We start from the raw sequence: 25,494 nt of genomic DNA, 5'->3' as shown, positions 1-25,494 counted from the left end.
ATATCAAGGGTGCACCATGTAAAATTGCATTCAAAATTGCATTCTAGTCTCAAGTGATCAAAAAAAAAAAAAAAAAAAAAGAATGGAATAAGCACAGTATTTGAATGCTGGTTCTCATCTTTGCCCTGAATTACTGCTAAATTATGTGTTTACTACAAGTTTTTGGTCAGATGGGTCTAAACAGTCCCTCAATTTTGCACCATAACCCCAAATCATAACCCTAAACTAACCCTAACTCCAAATTTTATCCCTCAACCCCAACACCACCCTAATCCTAACTAAAGCAGTGCCTTGAAGAAGTGAGGACCGACCTCACTTTGCAAAAAAAAATGTCCTCAGTTTGCACCTAAAACTCAAACGGCTTTCCGCACAGGTTAAAAAATAATAATAAAAACAAAAACTTTCATGCACAAACACATACAAAGTTACTAGGATGAATGAGTGGAGCTGTATCGATCTTTATCGTTGCTCATCAAGCTGTAAGACGAAAATATGCTTCATATCGCTGTAATAATCTCCAACCTAACAAGCCATTTAATCTCATTCATGTTCTTCATCAAACAAGTGAAACAAATCTGACAGAAAGATTAGATAATCCCACTTGTTTCCAATGCTGTTTCACTTATTTCACGATTGTTTTAAAGTGTAAATGTGTTGAAACGTGCAGCACATCAGCCCACTAGAATGAAGAAATTAATAAGTAATGATAATCATAATAATGAATTTTATTTATTTTCAAAACATCATTACAAAGTGCTCCACAACAGCAAAATAAAAGGCAGAATCCAATAAAACAACAAAAAAAAAAATCATTTTTTAACATACAAATAAGAATAAATTAAATATTCCATAAGCAAAAAAAAAAAAAGAATAGAAGAAAGAATATGATAAAATAGTGAAAATAATTAAACAATAAAAGCAGATTAATATACACAGCCCGGGATCGATTAAGTAAAAGTACATTTAAAGTAATGTGTTTTTAAAAGAGATTTAAAAGAAGACACTCGATCCAAGAAAAGGTGATTTAAGGTGGGATTACCTCATTCCAAGGACATATTTTTTTTCCCCTTGGATGAAGAAAAACACAATTTTAACACTGAGACTCAATGACTTGTTAAGATGGAGATGTTTTTCTTAATTCTTTTTTTCTTTTTTGAGTTTTTTTTTCCAAAACTACAACTGGAATTCGACTCACACGGAAACCTGAGAGCAATATGAGGATAATTTAGCCAGATGGGCACAGCGATAAATACAATAAAAGGGCTGTCCCTGGCGACAGGTGCGAGCGGTGTGTACGGGGGACGTATTTGCATAACCTCATATGTATCGAGCCGACAGCCACAGTCGTCTCATTTTACTGGCCGAGGACACACAAGCAGAGCAGCCCGACAGGAGGTGATGATCGGAGTGTTTTGACCCGATGAAGGTGCAGAGCTTCACTGGAAAAGTTGTGTAGAAAGTTCTGGACAAGAGGTAGGTGGAACCCATGAGCTCACACACACACACACACACACACACACACACACACAAAAGGAAAGAGAGAGGAATAAGTACAGGTAGATACAAAGACATACATAGATGCACATGAATGCTCACTCACACACACACACTGACACACACACACACACATGGACTAATCGTACCCTCGTCACTCTAACTCTCTGACGCCGGCTCGGGTTCCGCTGGGGGAGGAGCCTCGCGCCGCCCGAGCCAATCGGGACAAGCGGAACCAGGTCAGGTAGCCGAAGAGGACCAGAGAGAGAGCAGGCAGGGCAGAACAGCCACGCACGCCACGAGGTAAGAGACCAGACACACACACACACACACACAGTCACACACACAGTCACACACTGCACCTTTAACCCTCGTGAGATCATTGCTCCCTGTGGGGCCTGTGGCTCTGTGTGTGTGTGTGTGTGTGCATGTGATTAACAGCATATCATAGCCACCTCTCTCTCTCTCTGTGTGTGTGTGTTTGAGTGTGTGTGTGTGTGTTTGAGTGAGTGTCAGAGCAGAAATAGGACAGTGCCATTTTAGTCTCCAAGATTTGGGAGAGTGTTTTCAGGACTGAGGCGTCCAGGCTTACAGAAGTTGCGGCTGTACCTGTCGGGTGCCAGAGCTCTGTGTGTGTGTGTGTGTGCTCTCTCTGCCCAAGCAAAACGAGCAAAGGCGGAGTGTGTTTGACCATTTTGTGCTCGGGCGTTTCGTTTCTGAATGAGTTTGAGTCTCGTTTTTGATCCGGCGTCAGCCATGAGACGTTTTGACTTTAGTGGCCAAAGATGCCAAAGATGTTCGGACCGGAGAGAGAGAGAGTGTTGTGTTTCTGTTTGAGTATGTTTGGATCTGACTGTGACTGTGTGTCCATGTGCGCATGAGTGTGTGTGTGTCTCTGTGTGTGTGTGTGTGTGGATAGAAAGCAGGTCCCCTCTGTGTATCACTCTTCTATTTATAGTGAGAACAAATCCCAGATATGAGAGGAATCCTTCTACCACTTAGAGGCAGGGAGGGAGGAGGGAGGGAGGGAGGGAGATGACGAGAGAGGAAGACAGAGAGGAAGAGATGGAGAGGGGAGAAAGTGACTGCGTGAAAGAGTGAGAGAGGAAGAGAGGGTGTGAGAGAGGGAGTGAGTGAGAGAGAGAGAGAGAGAGAGAGAGAGAGAGAGAGAGAGAGAGAGAAAGCGAGCCAAGTCCATGCATGAATAAGTTCAACCATCAGAGATACCGTGACATCAACAGGTAAACGACCTCTACTTTGTTTGTTTGCATATGTGTGTGTGTGTGTGTGTGTGTGTGTGTGTGTGTTTTCATGTAGCTGTGTGTTTGTGAGGCATAAAAAGACGAGGATTCATATTTACTCGGCATTTTGTAGTTTTGTTTTGAAAGGAGGAGCCTAAAAGTTTGTGACAAACTGCATCAACGCCTTAAAGTTTCATAATGAGGAAAAAGAATCAAAAATGCATGAAGTAATATTCATTTTACAATATTAAACCATTAAGTCCTGCTTGTAGAACATCATTACGTGTATTAATAATTGATCCACAAAGCAAGAAATCTCATATACATATATACATTTTTTTTTTTCATTCATCTTACATGCAGATGCAGCTCCCCAAACGTGTCATCAGGCTGATATTCAAAATGTAATAGCGTGACAGACTGACACACACACAGTTTCACACACACACACACACACACAAGAACCTCAAAGAGCCTTGTTGATAAGCATCTGTTGGAAGTTTTAAAGGGCTCTAATGCTTGAAGGTTTGGTGTTCATGTGCCTGTGCGTGTCTGTGTGTGTGTGTGTGTGTGTGTGTGTGCATGAAGTATGTGTGAAAGAGAAAGGGTGGTCACGTTTTGAACTTTGGTGTCAGGGGGGCAGCTGTTTTACCCGTTCAAGGATCTGCTCACAAGCCAACATAAATATCATCACACTGTGTATGCATGAGTGTGTGTGTGTGTGTGTGTGTGTAGCCTTTTTACTCTCAGCTCAAGGACAGCAAAGCCCTTCCTGTATGTTGTTGCACAAACAGCACCCTGGAAACGGTAACCAGGCGCTGCTGTTGAGCGCAGCAGCAGCGGCGGCAGCGGCAGCAGCCAGAGAGAGTGAAACACACTCCTCTCCTGCGCTCTGCTCTGAGCTACTTGTAGATAAGGTAAATAGGCCATGGAAACTTCTCCGATTAGGGACCACTTGGGTCAGTGTTTATCTCCGAGATGACATGAGAGGGAGAGGAGAAAATAGACAAAAAGAAGCTTAGAGAGAAGATGAAGAGGAGCGATGGACGGTGACTGAACACAGGAGGACGTTAGGAGAACGGTTCGCCACATATTGGGTGTTGACAGCCGAAGTTGGTGGCGATATTTTTAAGCTGACAAATAATCCTAAACATTCAGTATTTCCCCCAGAAATCTGCCCTTGTCATGGTGCAACAAAGCCATCATGGAACAGTAAAACTCACCACTGAAACCCACACTGACCCATGCACTGCAAAAAGTCAAATCTTACCAAGATTATTTGTCTTATTTCTAGTCAAAATATCTCATTACACTTAAAATAAGACATGATCACCTCAGAAGTAACTTGTTTTTAGACAATTTTCACCTGTTTCAAGTGAAAATTTACTTGAAACAAGTTAAAATTTGCTAGAAACAAGAAACATATTCTGCCAAGGGAACAAGCAAATTTTTACTTGTGACACAAGTGAACAAGTAAAAATTTGCTTGTTCCATTGGCAAAATATGTTTCTGTGTAAAAACAAGTTACTTCTGAGGTGATCGTGTCTTATTTTAAGTGTAATGAGATATTTTGACTAGAAATAAGACATTTTGACTTGAAATAAGACAAATACTCTTGGTAAGATTTTGACTTTTTGCAGTGTGCCACCTGTTGGGACAAATGCCACTTGAAATTGATAAAATAATGCACAAACAAAATAAACTGCAAGTAAATCATTCCAGGTTTCAAAGAATGTGTGTCACCATTTTCGTATTGCAAGGGAAGTATAAATCCAGCACCTATGTGGATGCACGAGGTGTGTGAATGTTACCCAGTTAAATGATACCCGGACATATAATCTGAATACAAGATGCATGCTGGGTGCAAATTGGGCCTATGACACTTCTGAACTGGTATTCACGCTCTCAAGCTGTACTGGTGAAGTCCAGCCCACCAAGACATTTGCATGCATATTTTAGTCTTAAAGTAACATTTATCTTAAAAAAGTGAAAAAGTGAGAAAATGCAAATAGAGCTAGATTTTTTTTTTTTTTCACTTGTACTTTCAGCACATTTTATGTGATGTTATCTGGAGGCTTGCAGAGAGATTTCCAGTTCCAGCTGTTTGAAGAAAATCCTTGAAACAAGTTGAGGTGCACTGGGAAAACAGCGAAAATATCACTTCCTATAAAAAAAAAAAAAAATGTACCATTGTGATAAAGGAATGCATATCATAAAGGTAAATAAATCCAGCAACAACATTTTTTTTTTTTTTTTTTGTCTCTTATTCCTGTGTCTAACTGGCCAAATGCACGTCACGCGATTTTGCATCAAAATATTTCCAGCTGAAGGTGTTTGAATGCAGGAAAAAAAAAAAAAGTCAGCTATCTGAAATATTAAAGATGAAGCCAAGTTTCAGTGTCAGGCCTTCAGGATCAAAGAGCAAGGACCTCTCTCATCATTTTTTGACTTTTTCAAGGATCACACTGAGAAAAATCCACCGCAGAATGGGCAGAAACACAGAAACAAAACAGGAGAATTTCCCATTGAATTGCTGTGGGCAGATATAACAAAAAAGTCTCCACTGCTGGAACCCTCAATGGCACCAGGCGGAAGAAATGCTGTGTTTTGCGTTAGCGGGGGGCAAGCCTCACATCTTTTATTTTTATTTATTCATTTCTTTATTTATTTACTAAGGGTAAATCCCACAGGTGAATGCAACAAGCTCAGGCACTTTCAACCAGCAGGCGAGAAGAAAATAAAGCAGGTTGAGGGAAAAGTAACAATAACTCCTGAAATATATTGAACATCACAAACTCATGATATAAAAACAGTGTAGATGAATGGATTTTTTTTTTTTTTTTTTAAACTTTTAATATGTTGTTAGTTATTTTTTTTTTGCAGGGCAGCCAGCTCATGCTTTCTTTTCCTTGAGATGTCGACCCATGTGTTATGCTTGTGTTAGAGGTGAGAGGCAACTGTTGGCTCAGATTAGCTGGGTGTTATTTCAGTGGCAAACGTGTGTTTGAGCTCACAACCAAACCGGCGGTTGATGATTTAACAGTCAAAAGGCTAATTACATGTTGGTGATACTTGTTGTGGCATTAAAAAAAAAAAAGTTTTCTCCAGAAGCAGTTTGGAAGAAAATGGAGAGCATGTTCTGAGTGACTCTCCTGCAAAACGTAAAATGTAAGCTGAAACTTTTGCAGAATTGTATGACTTATGTGGTTTGTTCAGATCTGAATTCAGGGCAATTTGATCGGTGGGCTTATTTAGACGCTGTCGCCTCCTTTACCTACTCGGAGCAGACAAGCTGTCAGGAATGGGTGATTGAATGCCTTTAGATTTAGATTTCCCTCTTAACCTGCCACACGCCTGTCATTTCAAGGCCTCCCTGACACACGCACGCCGAATTTGAGGCGCCCGTACTCTTATATTTTGACATCCGCCGCTGTGTCTCTCTCTGTCTCCCTCTCATGAATGATTCAGAGAACAGTTCCTGTACCTGCCTCTCTCTGTAAGAGTCGCTAAGCAACTGAAATGCTATCCCGGGCCTTGAAAACCACAGAAACAGAGCCACAATGCCCCCAACGTGCACTCACACACACCTATACACAGACACCACCGCACCCGTCCCACCGCTGAATGCCTGTGCTCTGTGTTTTCTGCAGGACAGTGGACTTCCCGGGGCGATTATGGCCAAACCTTCGTCCAACGTCAAGGCCCTCCAGGTAAAGGTCTACCACCCGTCGTCGTGTCGTTGTGCATAATCAGGTGTTTCTGCATTTGATTATTGTGGCATATAGCTTGTGCATGCAATGTATGTGTGTGTGTGTGCATGTGAAGCACATACATGCACCCGCCATTTAAAGCAAGTATTATTCATGAGAGAGAATTGCGTCCTGCATTGAACTGTAAAATGCAGGAAAACTGAATTATACTAAACACTGCAAAAAATCTCCATCTTAACAAGGTAATTAATATCCTAGTGTTAAGAGCTTTGTTTTTCTCTGAATAAATGAAAAAGTAAGCCACTTGTTTCAAGTGCAGTTTCATTTGTATCAGGATTTGTTTTTCTTTTTTTTTCTGGGGGGAAGTATAAATATGTTGAAACGAGGCAAAATAAGGCAGATCAGCCCACTCATATCAAGAAAATGACACTTGATTCAAGAAAATTCTGGAAGCAAGTCGATTAGCACTGGAAACAAGTGGGATTATCTCATTCCACTAGGAGATTTTTAAGATTTTAACACTGAATATGAGAAAAAACGACTTGTTAAAATGGAGATTTTTGCATGCATGACTATAAAAATTCCACAAAAAAGAAACAAGTCCTTCTTTAAAACAAGAGTGCTGTGGTCTTCTGTGGCTCGATGCTTTGCACACGCCATAAACAATGATAAAAATTTGATTTCCACTGTGGCAGCTCGTGATTACATGCATGGTACTGCGACACACACTAGTTAAAACATCCATTTAATGGCATAAAAAAAACTATTGCTTCTGTTTAAAAATGAAGATACCCAGAAGACAGAGGTATTTCCACATTAAATTATTTATTGGTAAAGGCAGATACAGTACTGGACTTTTTTGATCTTGTTCAGAGTTCAGACTGTGCATATATCAAGGCTTCATTAGTGCAGGGTTGTAGCAAGGCAAAGGGATGCAAAGTTGTCTGCATGTAAATGTACGTGTGTGTAATTGTGAGTGCATGTGTGTGTGTGTGTGTGTGTGTGTGCGAATGGTTATGTGTGTGCATGTCGGAGAGGGTTTCTTAACATCGTCTCTCATCTCGTTGTGCTCATGTTCTTGTCTAACCATGGGATAGGCAACAGGACAGAGAAATTGAAATGCCGGTACAGTACAAACACGAGGTTCATAGTTCAGTCTCCAACCCTCGTTCTGGAGAGACAAAGAATCCATATCTCACATCATTAAACACGTATAACACTGTTTAAAAAAAATCTTCATCTTTACAAGTCATTTAGCTTTATATTCAATCTGTTGTTGTTAAAGCAAGTGAAAAAAAAATCTATCCGTATGTGATAATCCCACTTATTTCTAATGCTAAGGAGCTTGTTTACAGATTTTTCTTCTTTTCTTTATATTACTTTCACCATATTTATACATGCCCCCCCCCCCCAAAAAAATGTTTTTTGCTGTTTTATGCATCATTTTTTACAGTCTTGAAGCATCACGCTGTTAAACCTGTTTTCACCACCGCTTGTTGACAGATCAGCCTCTGACAATTTTTTAAGTGTTTTTTTTTTTTTTTTTTTTTTTTTTTTTTTTTGTCTCCCGTGTGCCTGCTCTGTTCACTTCCTTGTCAGAAGTGTGTTTTCTAAACTCGCCCCAAAAGACAAAATGCAACACACCTCTTATCTTGGATTTTTTTCACTTGTGATCAGATTAAAGGGATTAAAAAATGTTAGGCTGACAGGCCCGGTAGCATGTGAAGAGAGAGAAAGAGAGAGAGAGAGAGAGAGAGAGAGCGAGAGCGAGAGAGAGAGAGAGAGAGAGGGAGAGCAGCAGTGGTTGATTGAGCTAGGGTTAGGGTTAGTACTGGTTAGGCCCAGTACTTTGCAAAATTATCTGCAGACAGACACACGGACATACAGACACACAGGAACAAACACATGATCCCCTCCAGACCTCTGCCTGACGGAGAACACAGTTATATATGTATGTATATATGTGTTTGTATATGTATGTATATGTATGCATGTATGTGTGTGTGTGTGTGTGTGTGTGTGTATATAGATAGATAGATAGATATATGTATATGTATATATATGTGTGTGTGTTTGTGTATGCATGTGTATGCACGTGTATATGTGTATATGTGTATATATGTATGTGTGTGTGTGTGTGTTTGTGTGTATATATATACATGTATGTATGTATGTATATGTATATATATATGTGTGTGTATGGTGTGTGTTTGTGTGTATGCATGTGTATGCACATGTGTATATGTGTATGTATGTGGGTGCACATGACTAAATATTAGCGCATTGTACTACAGTGGTACTACAGGTAATGTAATGTTGACTAAGATTAGACTCTAAATTTCTCTGTATTTTGATATATTAATAATACAATATTGATGTGAATTACACAGATTTTATATTTTTCTACATGTTCATAGTTTAATAATATAATATTGATGATAATTACTAGAGTATATTACAATATATATGTCATATGTAGGAACTCAAGGGGTAGGATCCTATAAGTTTTTAACTTCTTCCTCCTCCCTTTTGAACATGTGCTGGCCATCTAGGAAACGGCATTGAATTTATTTATCTCTTTTTGTACTTTTCTTCTGTTGCCCTGTTGTTGCATTGTCTGTTGTCCTTTATACAACATGTTCAAAATAAAATAAATAAATCAATAAAATAAATAAATAAATAACAGTTGAAACCGCATAGCATACAAGTCGAATTATCTCAAATTATCTCAGTTGATTATTATCACAGATTTTTTTTTTTTTAACTTGGTTTAAGAAAAAAATAGTTTCATCACAGATTATGAGACGACATGACTTGTAAAGGTGGAGAGTTTTTTTTTGTTTTTTTTTGCAGTGTAGGGTTAGGAAAACAGGAGCAGTTTATAATGTAACACTGTTACATTTTCATCCAGAAAAACACCCGTTAACTGATCGGTCTCTGCAGGGAAAGAAACACACTCGTTCCTTCCAACCACCAGGCGATAACAGCAGTTAAAGGCGACAAAAGCCTCAATCGCCGAAAATGAAACAGTGTTTGATAAGAGGCTGGTTTTTCACTCCCTGGAGATCGAGGGTCCTGCTCAGAGACACTTTGTCGGCGTGAAAGCAGGAGGGTACGAACCACGGCCCGCCAGTTAACAGACTATTTTTCCAAATACTTGAGGAGGTTTCCAGATCTCCTCATCTAGACCTTACTTTCAGGTTGACAAAGTACTTTCACCACGTTTATTCAGGAGGCAAGCTTAAAGGATTAGTTCACCCCAAAATGAAGGAATCACTCACTCCCCTCCATGTCAGCCAAAACTCAGGAAAACTGTACGCCACCACACACACAGCTTTTAATAATTTCATCTCAAACTTCACCCAAACGTGAAGCGAACGGGATCGTCTTTCCAAAATGAAAACAGAAAATGCCCATCAAATTTCAAACGGCTCACGGCGTATAATCCGAGTGTTTTGCACTTGAGCGACTGCAGTTTGGGTCCCGTGTTTGTGTTTCATTATGTCCTATATTTTCCTGCCTTACAGCGTCTCTGTTTACATGTGCAGCCTGCAGCAGCAAACAGAGTCTAGGCTGCTCTGTGCCAGAGCACTGTGAGCACCAAGTCAATATTGGACTTTTGTTTGGCCATAAAACACTTGGATCAGGACGCACAAGATGCTCGGGGACATCTGACAGACATTTTTATGCTTCTTCTTTTTCTTTTTTTTTAAAGATGATGCTGCAACAGTTTGGGAGAAGGGTAAAATGGGGATACAGTGTCTAGAATGCAAATAATCTCCATTTTAGCAAGTCCTTTAGTCTTATATTCAGTTGTTTTTCTTTATTAGACAAGTGGAAAAAAAAAAAAAACCCTGTGTGTAGGATGGGATAATCCCACTTGTTTCCAATGCTAATCCCATCATCCTAACATATGTATGCTTGTTCCCAGAAACACTCATGAAACAAGTGAAACTACACTGGAAACAAGTGGGATTTTTTTTTTTTTTTCATTTGCTTGAAGAAAAAACAAGATTTTAAGACTGAATATGACTAAAGGACTATCTGAGAGCAGTGGCGGATTTAAGAAATTTGGGGCCCAAGGCAAAGGCAGGCATGGGGCCCTCTGAAATGAAAAGACAACATACAAAATAGGGGCCCCGAGACACATATAATACAATAAGCATTCTGCTGTCATTTTAGCAAAAGGATTTTAATCAAAAACACAATTAATGTGTGCAAATAAGAAATAACTGTATTAACCATAAGTGTATGAGGAGTTTTATGGGGCCCTCAGGAACTTGGGGCCCTAGGCAACCGTCTAGTTTTGCCTTATGGTAAGTCCGCCCCTGTCTGAGAGGGATCTTTTTTTTTTTTTTTCAGTGTAACTCGCCGTGTGTTTGGTTAGGCCTACAAACACGATGGCGACATGGCGGTGAGCCAGCAATGACCGACTTTTCCTTTTGGCGGCGAACTGTTCGTTTAATCTTTGGTTGGCGCCCAGTGGAATGTCAGAAGATGATTGCGAACAGCAGTCGAAGCGTGAACCGGTAAACACGTAAATCCACGCCAAAGCAACATTAAGACAAATCTCAGCAAAACATGCTGTGAATGAGGCGATATTGTCCGGTGCCCTTCATTCATTCTGTGTACCTTTATCTCTGGAAAAAAAAAAAAACATATATACAAGTAACTCTTTCTTATGAACAACAGCCTCCTGTATGTGTATTTCTCCAGTACAAGGGTTGGTGACCCACGCCGCGCTCCCTCTCTGTACAGCTGTACAATATGAGGATAATATATACAATACAGTACAGTACAATACAATACAAAAAACACATCACATCCAAGTGACAGGACGTCAGAGCAGGCTGCATTACAGTAACATCAACTTAGCAGGCAGGCTCTTATCTCTGAGCTGTGTTTGTGTGTGTGTGCGTGTGTCTGTGTGTGTGTGCGTATGCATGTGTGTGTGTGTTCATTTTCATAAAGACACAGGACTCTTTATAGGGCAAGATCATACCGGGAAGTCATCGTCATAATCAAAACAGATGGTTTTGAGGAAACAGGAGAAGTACAGGAGGCACACACACACACACACGCACACACACACATAATCACGCACACACGCACACACACACAAAGGGACGTAATTATTTGTTTAGGTGTTGGAAGCGTCTCACTGGCTGCTCTTGCTGTCCGTCAGGCTAATTTGAACATCCCGATGGGAGCTCTGCGTCCAGGGGCGGGACATCCTGTCAGGAGGAGAGAGGAGACAGTAGACACAGAAGAGGTAAGGCGACACAGAGGACACACACTTTACATGCACACGCACACACATGAACACACACACAGAAAGAGGGAAGCTGTAGTGAAATGTTTGCAGTGGGGTTACATGGTTTACATACAAAGATATGTAACTCTATTCAACAACTTTACCTTAAAAAATAATAATATATTCTGATAACAGATGCAAATTAGGGGATTACTTCTAGGAATACTTTTAAAATAAAACCCAGAAGGTGTAATGGAAATTTACTGCTGATGCCTACAAATATAATGGCTCATGTTTACTTGTTAATCTGCCTTAAGATTATTTTGATCAAATCCAGACAGTGTCTACATTCCTGTTTAAATATCTATACTTATCCGGTTGTGCTTGCACTTCCTTATCAGATGAACCTTCGTTAGACCTTTTGAACTCTATATTAAGGAACTAAAACTTTCGCTAGCGTAAGACCCTAGCTGAACTCTTTGCTTTTAAGGATCCTGAATTTTTGCACCAAAAGTGCTTGAACTTAACTTGTCTGTATTACCTAATTTGGAAATGGCACATGTCGCTCATGACCAGACAGGATGTCAACGTTTTTTGACTCATTGTCTGATTTTTCTGCATAAATATCTCTGATTGTAAACAATCTGGGGAACTTCCCTGCAGACTGCCTTGCACTCTGTTTGGTTCTTCCCTTCAGCGCTGAATAATAAAATTCCCAAAAGACAACTTATTGATTCCAGATGCTTTATTTGACTAACTAAAGAGAAAAATCCACGACAAAGGCCATTTCACTACTGGCAGGTGTCTTTAGAAAATGTAACACAGAAGAAAATGTGTTTTTCTGAACTCAGGGTAATGTTTAAATTTTCACTTTTTCTTATCTGTATGTCAACAAAATGGCAAATGAGTTTGGAAATAACTAAAATTACACACACACACACACACACACACAGAGAGAGAGAGAGAGAGAGAGAGAGAGAGAGAGAGAGGATTGGGTTGTATTGGCAGACTTGCAAGAGTCATGTATTATAAATGTTATTTTAAAAAATGTTTTCTGTTACAGGTGTTCTATGTCTGTAAAATATTGCATAGAGGAAAATATGCTTGTATGTGAACTGGAACTTTGTGAAACTTTGTAATTTGTTACTTTTTTTTATATGTATCTTTATATTTCAAATATGGCACGTAATCTAAAAACAACCAAAATTAATCAAAATTAAATTGAATTGTGCTAGTCATTCGAATTTTGATGAGGTAGCAAGTGCATGTAAGAGAATAATGTATGCTGCATCATTTCCTGTAGTAGTTTGGGCATGGCGGTTTGAAGATGGCATTTACTTTGACGGCTGGCCGAATAAGATCCATCTTTCATGCCATTTTGTGCGGCAAACAGCCAAAAACCCACCGAGAGCACACACTCAGCTCTGAGAGGAGTGAACAGCTCTGTCGTCTCAGGCGGCACCGGCTGCCTGTAGCCCATTTCCAGTTTCTATTTCTGATTGGATCTGGCTGGCTGATTGACAGGCCCATTCCCCGGACCTGCCCTCGGCCACGGCCCATTCGCCAGAGGAGAAGAAGACGTTGCCGGGCGCGGTGAAACTTCCCGGCCCTGCTGTCAACCTATCAGAGCTGCAGAACGTCAAGAGCGAACTACGATGGGTCACCAAGGACTAACAGGTAGGTGGACACAGGCCTGATCACATGGGGTCACTCATTACAGCCACTGATTAAACCCCTAAAACACCACCTCTGTTCATCAGTATTACACTGCAAAAAGTCAAAATTATTATTTGTCTTATTTCAAGTAAAAATGTCTTATTTCTAGTCAAAATATCTCATTACACTTAAAATAAGACATGATCAGCTCAGAAATTACTTGTCTTTAGACAATTTTCACTTGTTTCAAGTGAAAATCTACTTGCAACAAGTGAAAATTAACTTGAAACAAGAAACAAATTTTGCCAATGGAACAAATTTTTACTTGTGACACAAGTGAACAAGTAAAAATTTGCTTGTTCCATTGGCAAAATTTGTTTCTTGTTTCAAGCTAATTTTCACTTGAAACAAGTTTAAACAAGTGAAAATTGTCTAAAGACAAGTAATTTCTGAGCTGATCATGTCTTATTTTAAGTGTAATGAGATTCACTAGAAATAAGACATTTTTACTTGAAATAAGACAAATAATCTTGGTAAGATTTTGACTTTTTGCAGTGTAGATTTTTAGATTTTTTTTCCCCATGAAAAAAACACGCCATCACGCCCTAAAACAGCTTAGAAATAACTCGACATCTTGCACCCAAGCGGATCTATGAATATGCTTTTACAACGACTCGTAACTAGTATCATATTTGATAATCTATCCATGTAAAAATTTAATTTTTTTTTCAGCAAATCTCTCAGTTACACTAAAATTCTATATTGTATATTGAAACAGCTTCTTCCCTAGGGCAGTGAAAGCCCTGATGGAAGCCTGACGTGGTCTACAGCAACCAGCACTGCACTTTATATTGATATGTTTTTATGTTAGGTTTTTTTTTTTTGTTTGTTTGTTTTTTAGTGTTTTTATGAGTATTTCTTTATTAATAAGTGCTGCTATTATGATTGGGACTGCTCTCAAATTGAAAATTCATTGTATGGAAATGTGCAATGACAATAAAAGCATCATATCATATCATATCATATCATATTGATGGGCGACGGGATTGGCTGTCAGATTTTTGATGAATCAAATCCAGCTGGCCCGGGCTACGTCCAAAAACAAGTTGGTAAAGTCAAGGTCAGAGATTTTAGGGGGCATAAGCCTAAGAAAAACACATTTTGAGCGGGGGGGGCGTCTTTAAAGGGGACCCTCGAATTTAAGGCTTTGCAAAATGAACATTTGAATACAGCAACAGTCCTACAAAAATGAAGAATGGCACAAAATTTCAACAAATTATGGTTCTTTCCATAACTCAGATTAGACCATTGACCGACAAGCTGCAAATACTCTTGGAGATTTTTTTGTTTTACGGAATGATAAGCTTATAAAAGAAACACAGAAAAAGAAAGAAAGAGCGCTAATGATGTTTTAGCATAACAGACTTATTTCTGTGGTGTTCATAACCAGAAAATATGTTCGTATCTGTCAGCTAATCTCGGTTGCGTTCACACTTGTAATTTGCACACTAACCACAACTATCCGTGGCCAGCAGCTGACGTCAACACTGGTTGCTCTCCTAAAACAGCTACTGGCTCATTAGCTGGGTAACACGGCCAAAAATCATCTGTAGTTTTTGCTCAATCGTCAGTCCGCGACTTGTGACGCTTTGGAGCTAGGGCTGCAAAGGTGTGGAAAATTTCTGGTAAATTTCCAGAAACATTCCAGAAACTTTCCATGGGAAGTTCAGCTGGGGAATTTCAGAAATTTTGTTTTGTCATAAACAGACATGCGTGCAAACTAATGACATTTTTGACTTTGACTTATTTTGAGTAAATTTTTTTCTCAGTCCATCAAGATTGATGGTGGATAAATGAATAGAAATAGGCTCAATGAATGGATGAGCACTCCTCAGTCAGCAGCTAAATCAAACTATAACCTGCATTCTTATATGAAAACTGTATTTCTAAGAAAAGTGGTTAGCAGAAGGCAGAAGAACCTCCTCAAAACCTCCTTGACTGGATGTCGTCTGTGGGCTCAGATGGAGGCCGAGCCGTGTGGAAATTCAACTGAATTTGTATTAAATCTGGTTGTTTTAACCAGGATTGTGCTGCAAGACGGTTTTTCTTCAACTACATTAAGTTCCCGCTTATAGGCCAACACACAATTTTGCAAATTTCCAGATTATTCCTGTAATTCCTGTTAATTCCCATATATTCCCATTAATTCCCGTGGAAAGTTTCTGACTTTGAACCCTATTTGGAGCAGAGGCTAAGGCTGAGATGTGTGTCAGTGACCTAAACGCAACACACAGCTCACCGGTGCTGATTACATTTGGGTGAAATCAACATGACAAAAGGTCTTTTTTCAGCTTCTTGCCTCATTTAACCATGATTTGCATGCGGCCAGTTCGTGCAGATGAAACAAGGCATGGCTGCTGGGAAATTTGTGAACGCAGATGCAAAGCCGCGATTCAGTCCTCTGCATATAGTCAAACGACAGGGGAGAAATGCAAATTAGATCAAAATTAGGAGCCCGCAGAGCTCCTGTTCACTGTCTGTGATGCAGTTCTCGGCCCGAAATGTGGTCAATGCTAAAACCTCAAATAATCCCCAGACTTTTGATTTTTAGCTTTATCAAGTTCACAATAGGTCATTATCAAAGATTCTCCCCATGTAATCACAATGGGGAAAAAAATGACTCTCACCTGAAAATAACATATATAAAATACATTGCATGCAAATAAAGGTGAAATTTTAGAAGAATTTTGGTTTATACAGTTACCCTGAAAATGCATGGGATGGTGGTGTCCACTGTTTCTCAGTTGCTCATCTCCTCGTATCATTTTAGTCACGAATTTGAATATTATTTGCTTTGTGGGTGGCTTTTATTTTAATCCTGGAAAGAACTGATTCAAACGGACTTACCACAGCAGAGGCCAAATCAGCGTCAGTGTCATAAAGTCAGTGTAACGGTGCAGGAGTGAGGGGCACCGGGCAGGATCTGGGCAGGATTAGTGAAACTCGGCTTCACAAGAATCTGGTGCAGTGGTCGCAGTTCACCACAGGGGGTCAGTGTGGGCTGCGGAGCTTCGTTTGGGTCAGGAGGAGCGTGTTTTGATGCCTCTGTGTGTGTGTGGGCAGCGGGGTTTGAGTCAGGCTCTATTTATACTTGTGTGTGTGTTTTTGTGTGTGTGTGTGTGTGTGTGTGTGTGTGTGTGTGTGTGCACTCGTGCAACGGAGGGCCAGTCTGTGCTGTGACTTTCACAGCGGGACATATAATCCACAATATCCAAACACAGCGGCTTCTGCCCTGCCCAAAGCATGTGGGTGTGCTGTGTAGGAGAGAGAGAGAGAGAGAGAGAGAGAGAGAGAGAGAGAGAGAGAGAGAAGGAAAGATGGACATGGAGCCAAAGTGGTACAGACGCAGATTGCACTTTTAGTTAGGGAAAACTTTTTGCAGAAGCAGAGCTGCTCCGGAGGAAGAAATAATCTGATTGCTTGAGCTACACTTACAAATAAAAATAACTGGCAATAATTTCAGGATAATTTCAGGAATTTCAGGATAATTTCAGGTTTATGTGTTTATTTGTTTATTTAAAAGGATCCCCATTAGCTGACGCCAAAACGTTAGCTAGTCTTCCTGGGGTCCAGACAATAAAATACAAAGTCAAACATTACAATATCAGTTCATAAAACACATCTTTTAAATAAAAATTACAAATAAAGAATAAAGAAAACATCATACAAATCATATATAATTTGATGTGTTGATCCCACTCAAATACACTAGGCCTATATTATATTAAGGCAATGACACAAATATATTCTTAGTCTCAGTTTAAAACCAGCCTTGCTTTTAATGTCACGAATCTCCCCTGGAAGAGTGTTCCAATATGCAACTGATCTATAAAATACTGTCCTCTTCACAGAGTCAGACTTAGGTAAGGTCTCATTCGTTCATCGCCGTGGCATTCACGATCTTGGGAGATCGGCTGGCTAGCTGCTATTCGCTTACAGCTATCAGCTTGTAGGACTGAACTGACCTTGGAGGGTTAAAGTCATTTGGGCTTGCTGACTTAGTACATTAGAATGCTTTTTTTCAGTCGACCTCAGATTAGCTATCATCTCCTGTCATACCATTGTCGTCTTCCTCTGAGCCTAATATCTAACATTTAGCCTACTTTGAATGAATGAATGAATGAAGGAATAAATGAATGAATGAAATCTTTATCGCCCCAAAGGGAATCTGTCTTGCACTCAATATTTAAATATTAAAATATGAAGTGACACAGAGCAACATAAAAACATTAAAAACATTATGAAAAACCAATATGAAACTAATACTACATGTATAAGGAAGGCCGCATCGAAAAAACAAACACAAGTTATTGTCATCATCAAGAGTCAAGCTCTATTTTTATTCAGGGTTTAGAGTTGTAGGCTCAAAAAAAAAAGAAAAAAAAAAGAGCTGCTGCTTCTTATTGCTGTGGTCTGGTGCTCTCTGAACGTTGGCCGTGCCAGTAAAAACCATTTGTCCCAGCCCACAGAGGTTTGCCAAAGCAAAAGCGATTATTTCCGCGTCCGGAGCAGCTCTGCGTCTGATAAATGTTTGTCCTAAACTAAAACTGCAGGCTGCAAACGGAAAAGGAACAGAGACGGTGACACACAGCGACAGAGACAGACTGAGAGAGACAGAAGGAGAGAGCGAGGGATACACCGAGAGAGATCAAGAGTAACTGAGAGTGTCAGAGAGAGAGAGAGAGAGAGAGAGAGCAGTCACAGGTGCTTGATCTATTACATCTCACGTTTTGACTGGGAATATTATGACTTTGCCACCTCATTGTCCCGGCCGTCCTACTGTCTCTCAGGGTCTACCGGTGTGTTAATTACTGGAAATCCCTCTCACAGTGTCTCTGTGTGTGTCTCCTCCAGCACCGCCGCGCCACGTGGAGGGGCGGACATCTTCACCCTTCGACCAACGAAGACTATCAGATGACAACCAAATCCCAACATGTTCAGCAACACCAACAGCTCTCTGATAAGCCAAGACAGCGATCTACAGCTGGCGTCCATGAACTGTCTTCCGGGCAATAAAAGAAAAACAAAAGTCCATCTTAACAAGTCATTTAATATTGTGTTTTGTTCCTATAATATATATAGAGAGAGATATAGATATATCATGAACTGGCTTTGTATCACCATGTGGAATATTCTCTATGGGTTTGGTGACATAGCAAAAGTAAAGGTTTCATTTGCAACATGCAGCTAATTGCATGGAAGATGCATTGTGGGAAAAGTAGGCCTAAAGGTTATGGCTTAAAGAAACAAGGTGAGATCATTTCACTGGTTCTCTGTGTAGCTTCACTTGCTTTTTCTAGAATTTCCTCGGCCGAAGTAAAAGAGTGATATTGTACACTTTTTTTACTACCTACCTGCTTTTTCTCTCCTTTTTTTTATTGTTTTAAGAAAAAAATAATAATTAAGGAGCAATACAAGATTAAATAACGGGTTAAGGTAGATGTTTGTTGCAGTGAACATGTGACAATCAGCTTCGACCACACACGACCCCCCAGGAATCCAACAACTGTGATTTCCCACCTAACTGTGACCAATTTTAAGACTACAACCATACGTTTTTTTTTCCCTTGTCAATAACGAAGACTATTCAGACATGATTTACAGTGATACTCTCATTTCTCATCTCTAACTGCAGCTGTACACCACAATTAGTGACGATGTTTGAGTTCAATTGTACTACTCTTGTCTTCTTCTTCTTTTTTTTTTTTTTTTTTTTGTTTTTTTTTTTTTGGGAATTTGTGACAGTTTTCTGTTTCATTGCTATGGTTCCCTGAAACAGACAGATTTCCTCAGCAAACTAGAAATAAACCATATAATTCTTCTACAAATCACCAAGCCCATGACTCTTCTATGAATAGCATAAATTCAAGCAATATACACTGATGTGATTTCAAGCTATATACATATTTACTACAGTCCACAATTAGATATTCCCCAGTCTTTCTGGGAGTCTTTCAATGCATGCCGTATGTAATTAGATTTTTTTTTTTTTTTTTAACATTTATGGTGTCAAACCTATCTTGAAATGAAGTCCTGTCCTGGCTAACAAAGCCTCCCCAAATAAAAAAGACATGGATGTGACAATAAAGCTTGTAAGGCAGTGTGTTTTAAGGGATTATTTCCTGGCTGATACTCCGGTTTCTGTGCTTAGTGTCAGGTGACTGACACTAAGCAGAGCGTAACGTGATGTGCTCAAATCGGGCACAGTGAAATAATGACAAAACAGGAACTTTAAGGTTTCATGTTAACGGGGATAGATTGTCAAGGTCTGGAAGCGTTCGAGTCTGTGGAAGCTGCTTTTCATCCTGTGAACGGCAGCAAATGGCGTCTGATATCTCCAGGAATGCTGCCTAGATGATTCACACAAACTTAAAAAACAAAAAGGAGTATTTTTGTGTGAGTCCATGTAACTGTCAATACTAGACTTCCCCTTTTTTATTTGCATTACACTGTATGTTTGTTATTACACGGCTCTGCAGAATACTTTTCTGACTGCTGAGCTGTGGCGTCCTGCGGTCTGATATTTCTGAATAATTTTGACTGTCATTATGAATCTGCCCACTGATATGCACGGTCATCTCAAGCAGGCTTGTTTAGAGAGTCTGGTTCATTTACTACCATTCACAGCGACACCGGCTGGGCCCAGAAAGCCGTTACGACATGGATGCTTTTAATTTAATTTGGAACAAAACCATTTGATACATGGCTGGAGGCAGAGCTATCCCCAGAAATGAGAAGAAAACCAAAGGAGAACAACAAGGACAAGAAGGAATTAGGCAGACCGCAATGAGTGAGAGCGAACTAAAATGTTAATAGCGTCCAGGTCTAATTGTTGTGGGTGCAAATAAACTCTGTGGACTATTTGTTTGGAGGCTAATAAAATAATTTGAATATTAAAGGAACACTGGTAACACTTTACAGTAAGAGCACAACAATTAACGTTAGTTAACGTTAGTTAACGTTAGTTAATGCCGTAATGGTTAATTAACTGTTAGTTAATGATTATTATGGCATTTACTAATGTTAATAATATCTACAATAACCCTTAAATAACATATAAATTAATACCTTAGCATGAACAGCATTAGCACATGATCCTTAGACACATTAGTTAACGGTTAGTTAACTGTTACTTCATGTTTATTACCTGTTACTTCATGTTTATTACCTTTTATTTAATATTTATTACGACTTTAACTAATGTAACTGGATGAGTGAATCTATAATCTGTAATTGACATGATTTACTGATGAATTATGTGGTTTATTCCTTTTTTTGCCCCCTTTTTTGTCAGTTGAGTCAAATGGTCCTGACTTCAGTTTAACCCTCTATTTTGCGTAATGCACCTTTAATCTTGGCAACAGTTTCTCTACACTGTCTGGTGCTCATATTAATTTAATATCAACTTTGCATCAGCTTACTGCATCGGTGTAACCCTAACTGCTACAAAGATGATACCAAGTTAAAAGTAAAAAAAAAAAAAAAAAAAAAAAGTTCGATACTAAACTGAGTATTTACATCGCGCATGTGGATATAAAATACCTATTTTATTTATTTATTTAATTTGCTTATTTGTATGGGATTATTTGCAATATTAAGCATAAGTGCTACAATTTGACCAGATTTGGCTTAAAGCTAAATTCACCCGGCAGGTTAACTGATACAGAGTTGATTGTTACCACTGGACAATGTAAATAAAGTGTTGCCTTAATATTTTGTGTCAAATTATTGCTGCCATTCATGTAATAAGTGATACTGAGTCATGTAATAAGTGAGATGGTGTGCAGACAGCTGGTGTTTTACGATACGAGAGCCTGTTGTTTCTCCTTCCTGATCGCCCCGTTGGGGTTTACATTGCAATACCGGCCGTCTGGGTGTATATTATCCCTTACATATGTTGTGCACCGGGTTTGAGGCCGGAGTGTGTGTCAGCTCCGCATGTGGAGTCGCTCTGATCCCAGCTTATAGCCTCAAAATCCATCCGATTCAGGAAGGAATGTTAGATTACAGATCTCCCCACGCACTCACACACACACACACAGCCAACGCTCCTCCATATCTCCCGTGTCACATCATCACATCACATGTTCACACACACACACACACACACACACACACACACACACAGCCGTGGACAGCTGTAACTAAGTTTAGCCTGCATCAGGTCATAGTGGAATATTCTAGCAAGAAAAGAAACAGCATGAGGGAGGGCTCTGACTTTGTGTGGGAAAGATTCAAAAACACATTGCAGTTTCAACAGAGGGGAGTTTTATTTCTGAGTATGTCCTTTGCACTGAATTTTGGACCAGTGCAACCCGGCCATAAAACAAACACCCACCCACACACACACACACACACACAAATACACACTGTGACTGTGACTGTGAGCCAGCATCTATTCAGAGCCGATGATCGTAACTCACTAAAAACGCTGCAAGAGAGTCACAAGAAATTGTAACTGTAATAAAAAAAGATGTTGTTTGCATATTTAGGTGCATGTGTGTGTGTGTTTATCAGCGTGCGTCAACCAGACAGTGGCAAATCACACACCGCACAGTAGCCGAACATTAATCAGACAACCGTAAACACACCTCGGAGCCTGATACGGCTAATAAATCCATTCCTTATTTAACTCGGTCTACCTCCCTCCATCCCCTCTCTGCTCGTCTAGCGCCTCATAGAAAATAATAGCACAGCGTCAGCCCACAACACTGAATATTGAAATAGTAGGCTGCAGGCCGTGGAAAGGTTAGATGCCTTGCAAAAGGGCACGGCTTAGCCCGACACCAAAAGCGCCGCGCTCCTTTTTGACATTTGTAAAATTCCCGGTGCCCGGCTCGGCGGGAAAGCTCGGCCAAAAACGCCGCCCCGGGTTCAACGTGTGTACCTCGCGGCGCGTCCGCCGGGCCGGCCGATGTGTGTCTGGCTGGTGTCCGTGTTTCTATTCCTGTCGTCATGGCGATGAGGGCACAGATAGGCGCCGTGGCAACCGTGCCCTGGAATCTCGGGCGCACGCTGCAGCAGCTGCATTTACCGATGAGTTCATCCACCGGGATAGACACTCAACCCTGCCAAGCGCCCTCTGTGTGTGTGTGTAGGTGTGTGTGTGTGTTTTGTGTGTGTGTGTGTATGGATGCATCTGCGCACTGATTAGTGTGTATGTTTAATGTTTGCCTTAGTGTGATACTCCCTCCCGGAGGCAGAGAAAAGGGCAGCCGGCGAACACCAAACACCATTCGGGACAGGAGGGAGATCATGGGACGGGGGTGCGTTTATGGGCCGGGGGGGGGGGTGGTACACGGGAGTGTGTGTATGTGTGTCCGGGGTGGCTGGTTAACCTTCCTATCATGCTGCTAACGTGTCACATGCCCAGACAGCGAGACAGACAAACACACCGATGGAGCGACCTCGCCTCGGAAGACGCGCTCTCTCCTCTCCTCCGCCGGACTCTCTCCTCCTTTCTCCCCTCCTGTCCTCCTCTTTGCGTTCTCCTGCTTCCCTGCTAATCCCCTCCAGATTCCCTCTGCAAGTCTTTGTCGAGCATGCTCCCTTTGTCTGCCTTTGCTTGTCGGTCACATTGTCTCACTTTTTTTTTGCATTTATCTGCTCCTCCTGCCTCACCTCCGCATGCTCACTTTTTCTAAATTGCCTAAAGTTCCCTTCCTCACTCTGTTTCTTTAATGTCTCCTCCTGTTATGCCGCCCCTTTTGCAGGCTTCCCTTTTATTGCTGCTTCATTACTCCTTCCTGTCTAGGCTAATTCTCTTTTAATACACCGCACGTCCTCTAACTCTAATCTCTCTTTGTCTCCCTGTCATTGTCTCTCTCGCTCTCGAAGAAGCTCGCTCCCAAATCTCCTGTCCTTTTTTCTTTCCCTTCCTCCTCCTTTCCTTCCTCCCTGTCCTCCTGTCCTTTCGGATGGAGAGCTACTCCCTCCTCTACAGTTCCTCCCACCGAACGGGGCTCCTCGCCGGCCTCCAGCGCCTGCGCTCCGAGCGGCGGATGTGCGATGTCGTCCTGGAGACGGGGGGCGCGTCGTTCCCGTGTCACCGGGCCTTGTTGGCCAGCTCCAGCGACTATTTCTGGGCTCTGTTCGGGGACAACATGCTGGAGAGATTTGCACCCTCCGTTAGCCTCCCAGCGCTAACCCCCGGCGGTCTAGAGGCCGTCCTGGACTTCCTGTACTCCGGCTGGCTCAGCCTATCACCGTCCACGCTTCCCGTCGTCTTGGAGGCCGCCAGGTACCTGCAGGTGGAGGCGGCCGTGTCCATATGCGAGCGCTTCATTGCCGACGGGCTGTGCGCCGGCAACTGCTGCCGCTACGCCAACCTGGCCGAACGCCACGGCCTCCCGAATTCGCTCGAAGCTGCCAATCACACCATCGCCACGGAAATGAGGGCGCTCTTGCGAGAAAACAGGGAGGGACTTCTCGAGCTGAACATCCAATCACTGATGGCGGTGCTGGACGCCGATGAGATACCTGGCGTCAAGGAGGTGGAGCTAATAAAACTGGCTCTGGATTGGCTGGGTGCAAACGCCCCCCTGCCGCTGCTGAGATCGAATCTTCTGCTAAGCCGCCTGCGCTTCGGATTGGTCGCCACCTCTGACCTCGCCGCTCTAAGCCACGCCCACAGAGCGATGGCCACCCCGCTCGTGAGAAGCCAGCTGACTCGAGCGCTGGAGTACCACGCGCTGGGCTCCGCTCAGCCAATCAGACAGAGCCGGCAGACCTCACTCAGAGCTCTGCCCAATCGCGTGCTCCTCGTGGGAGGCGGCGCCGCGGCAGATTGTCCCGAGCAGCAGATGCTGACCTTCGACCTGAGAACCAGGACGTTTTCATCGCTGGCTTCCGGTGTTCCGCGGCGGCTGCGAAGGCACTGCGTTTGCTCGGTGGGAGGCTTCCTCTTCGTGATCGGAGGAGAGGAGGTGAGGGAGGGAGACGAGGATGGAGGCAAGTCTGTCACCGTGACAACGACCAACCAGGTGTGGCGGTATGATCCTCGTTTTGAATGCTGGGAGGAGGCGGGGTCCATGCAGGAGAGGAGGGTCCAGTTTGCCTGCTGCGTGGTGGAGGATGTGATTTACGCCATCGGGGGGCGACACACGAACCCCGAGACCAACACGCGCACCTCTGTGGCTTCGGTTGAGTTTTACGACATGGCCTCAGGGACGTGGAGGAGGGGAGCCACAATGCCCCGCCCCGTTTACGGCCACGCTTCGGCTGTGCTGGGTAATGGAATCTATGTGTCCGGTGGTCTCCATGGCAACCTCCTGATTGCCAACCGAGTTGATAACCAAGGTGGCAACCAGGGTGTTAACCAAGGTGGGAACCAGGGTGTTAACCAAGGTGGGAACCAGGGTGTTAACCAAGGTGGGAACCAAGGTGGAAACCAAGGTGGGAACCAGGTTCGTAACCACGGCGGTATCAACCAACGAGGCAGCCGCGAGGTGCTGTTCTGGGATCTGAAAGGCAAAGTCTGGGAGAAGAGAGCCTCCATGTCCATCGGTAGATTTGGTCATCGTATGGCGACCGCCCACGGCCACATCTACGCCTTGTTGGGGATGTACGAGCCCTTCTGTGACATCGAGCGCTACGATTCGCGGGTGAACCACTGGACCCGCCTCCGGCCTCTTCTCAGCGGCTCATTCAGCTACGGGCTGGCGTCGACACCGTCTGGGAGCCTGCTGCTGTTTGGAGGGAAGAAGTGGAACGACGGGCAGGAGGTGACGGTAAAGAGTGTGCTGCAATACGATACGGCGAGAGACCGCTGGCGAGAGATCTGCCAGCTCCCCAGACCTCTAAGCGGGACAGAGTGCACACTGCTACCCCTGCCAGACTAAAGCAAAAAAAAAAAAAAAAAAAAAAAAAAAAATCCATCTTAACAAGTGATACAGTCTTGTATTTAAACTGCAGTGAGAAAATTTCACTTGATTCCAATGGAAATCGACTTGCTCTTGCTCTACAATTAGGTTTTAGGTTACATCACCGTGCAACATATTGTCAAATTCTGGGAAATGAGGACAAACTTTGAAATGCAGATTACATGCTGGGGGCACGATTCTTGTGCTGCTGTCATCAG

General features: G+C 42.0%; 2 protein-coding genes across 4 annotated transcripts; both read left to right on the top strand.

The window, feature by feature from the left end:
- The first annotated feature begins 1,374 nt into the window (after window positions 1-1,374).
- Window positions 1,375-19,383, top strand: smpx (small muscle protein X-linked). Of its 3 annotated transcripts, XM_030079412.1 has the most exons (6): window positions 1,375-1,473; window positions 1,692-1,797; window positions 6,386-6,445; window positions 11,631-11,717; window positions 13,224-13,376; window positions 18,270-19,383. In XM_030079412.1, the coding sequence occupies exons 3-5, from the start codon at window positions 6,410-6,412 to the stop codon at window positions 13,371-13,373; spliced, it is 273 nt and encodes a 90-aa protein (XP_029935272.1). In that variant the 5' UTR covers window positions 1,375-1,473; window positions 1,692-1,797; window positions 6,386-6,409; the 3' UTR covers window positions 13,374-13,376; window positions 18,270-19,383. The 3 variants fall into 3 exon arrangements, with proteins under 3 accessions (XP_029935272.1, XP_029935271.1, XP_029935273.1); XM_030079411.1 differs by lacking the exon at window positions 1,375-1,473 and having other exon boundaries at window positions 1,675-1,797; XM_030079413.1 differs by lacking the exons at window positions 1,375-1,473; window positions 1,692-1,797 and adding an exon at window positions 2,602-2,735.
- A 3,949-nt stretch (window positions 19,384-23,332) lies between these two features.
- Window positions 23,333-25,255, top strand: klhl34 (kelch-like family member 34). The gene is made up of 2 exons (XM_030079768.1): window positions 23,333-24,761; window positions 24,852-25,255. Exons 1-2 carry the CDS (start codon window positions 23,333-23,335, stop codon window positions 25,253-25,255), a joined length of 1,833 nt encoding a protein of 610 aa, XP_029935628.1.
- Window positions 25,256-25,494: the final 239 nt, after the last annotated feature.

The sequence above is a fragment of the Myripristis murdjan genome, chromosome 20 (genome assembly GCF_902150065.1).
Source record: "Myripristis murdjan chromosome 20, fMyrMur1.1, whole genome shotgun sequence".
Classification (NCBI taxonomy): domain Eukaryota; kingdom Metazoa; phylum Chordata; class Actinopteri; order Holocentriformes; family Holocentridae; genus Myripristis; species Myripristis murdjan.
The sequence above is the reverse complement of the archived record's forward strand: the minus strand, read 5'-3'. Positions and strand labels throughout refer to the sequence as shown.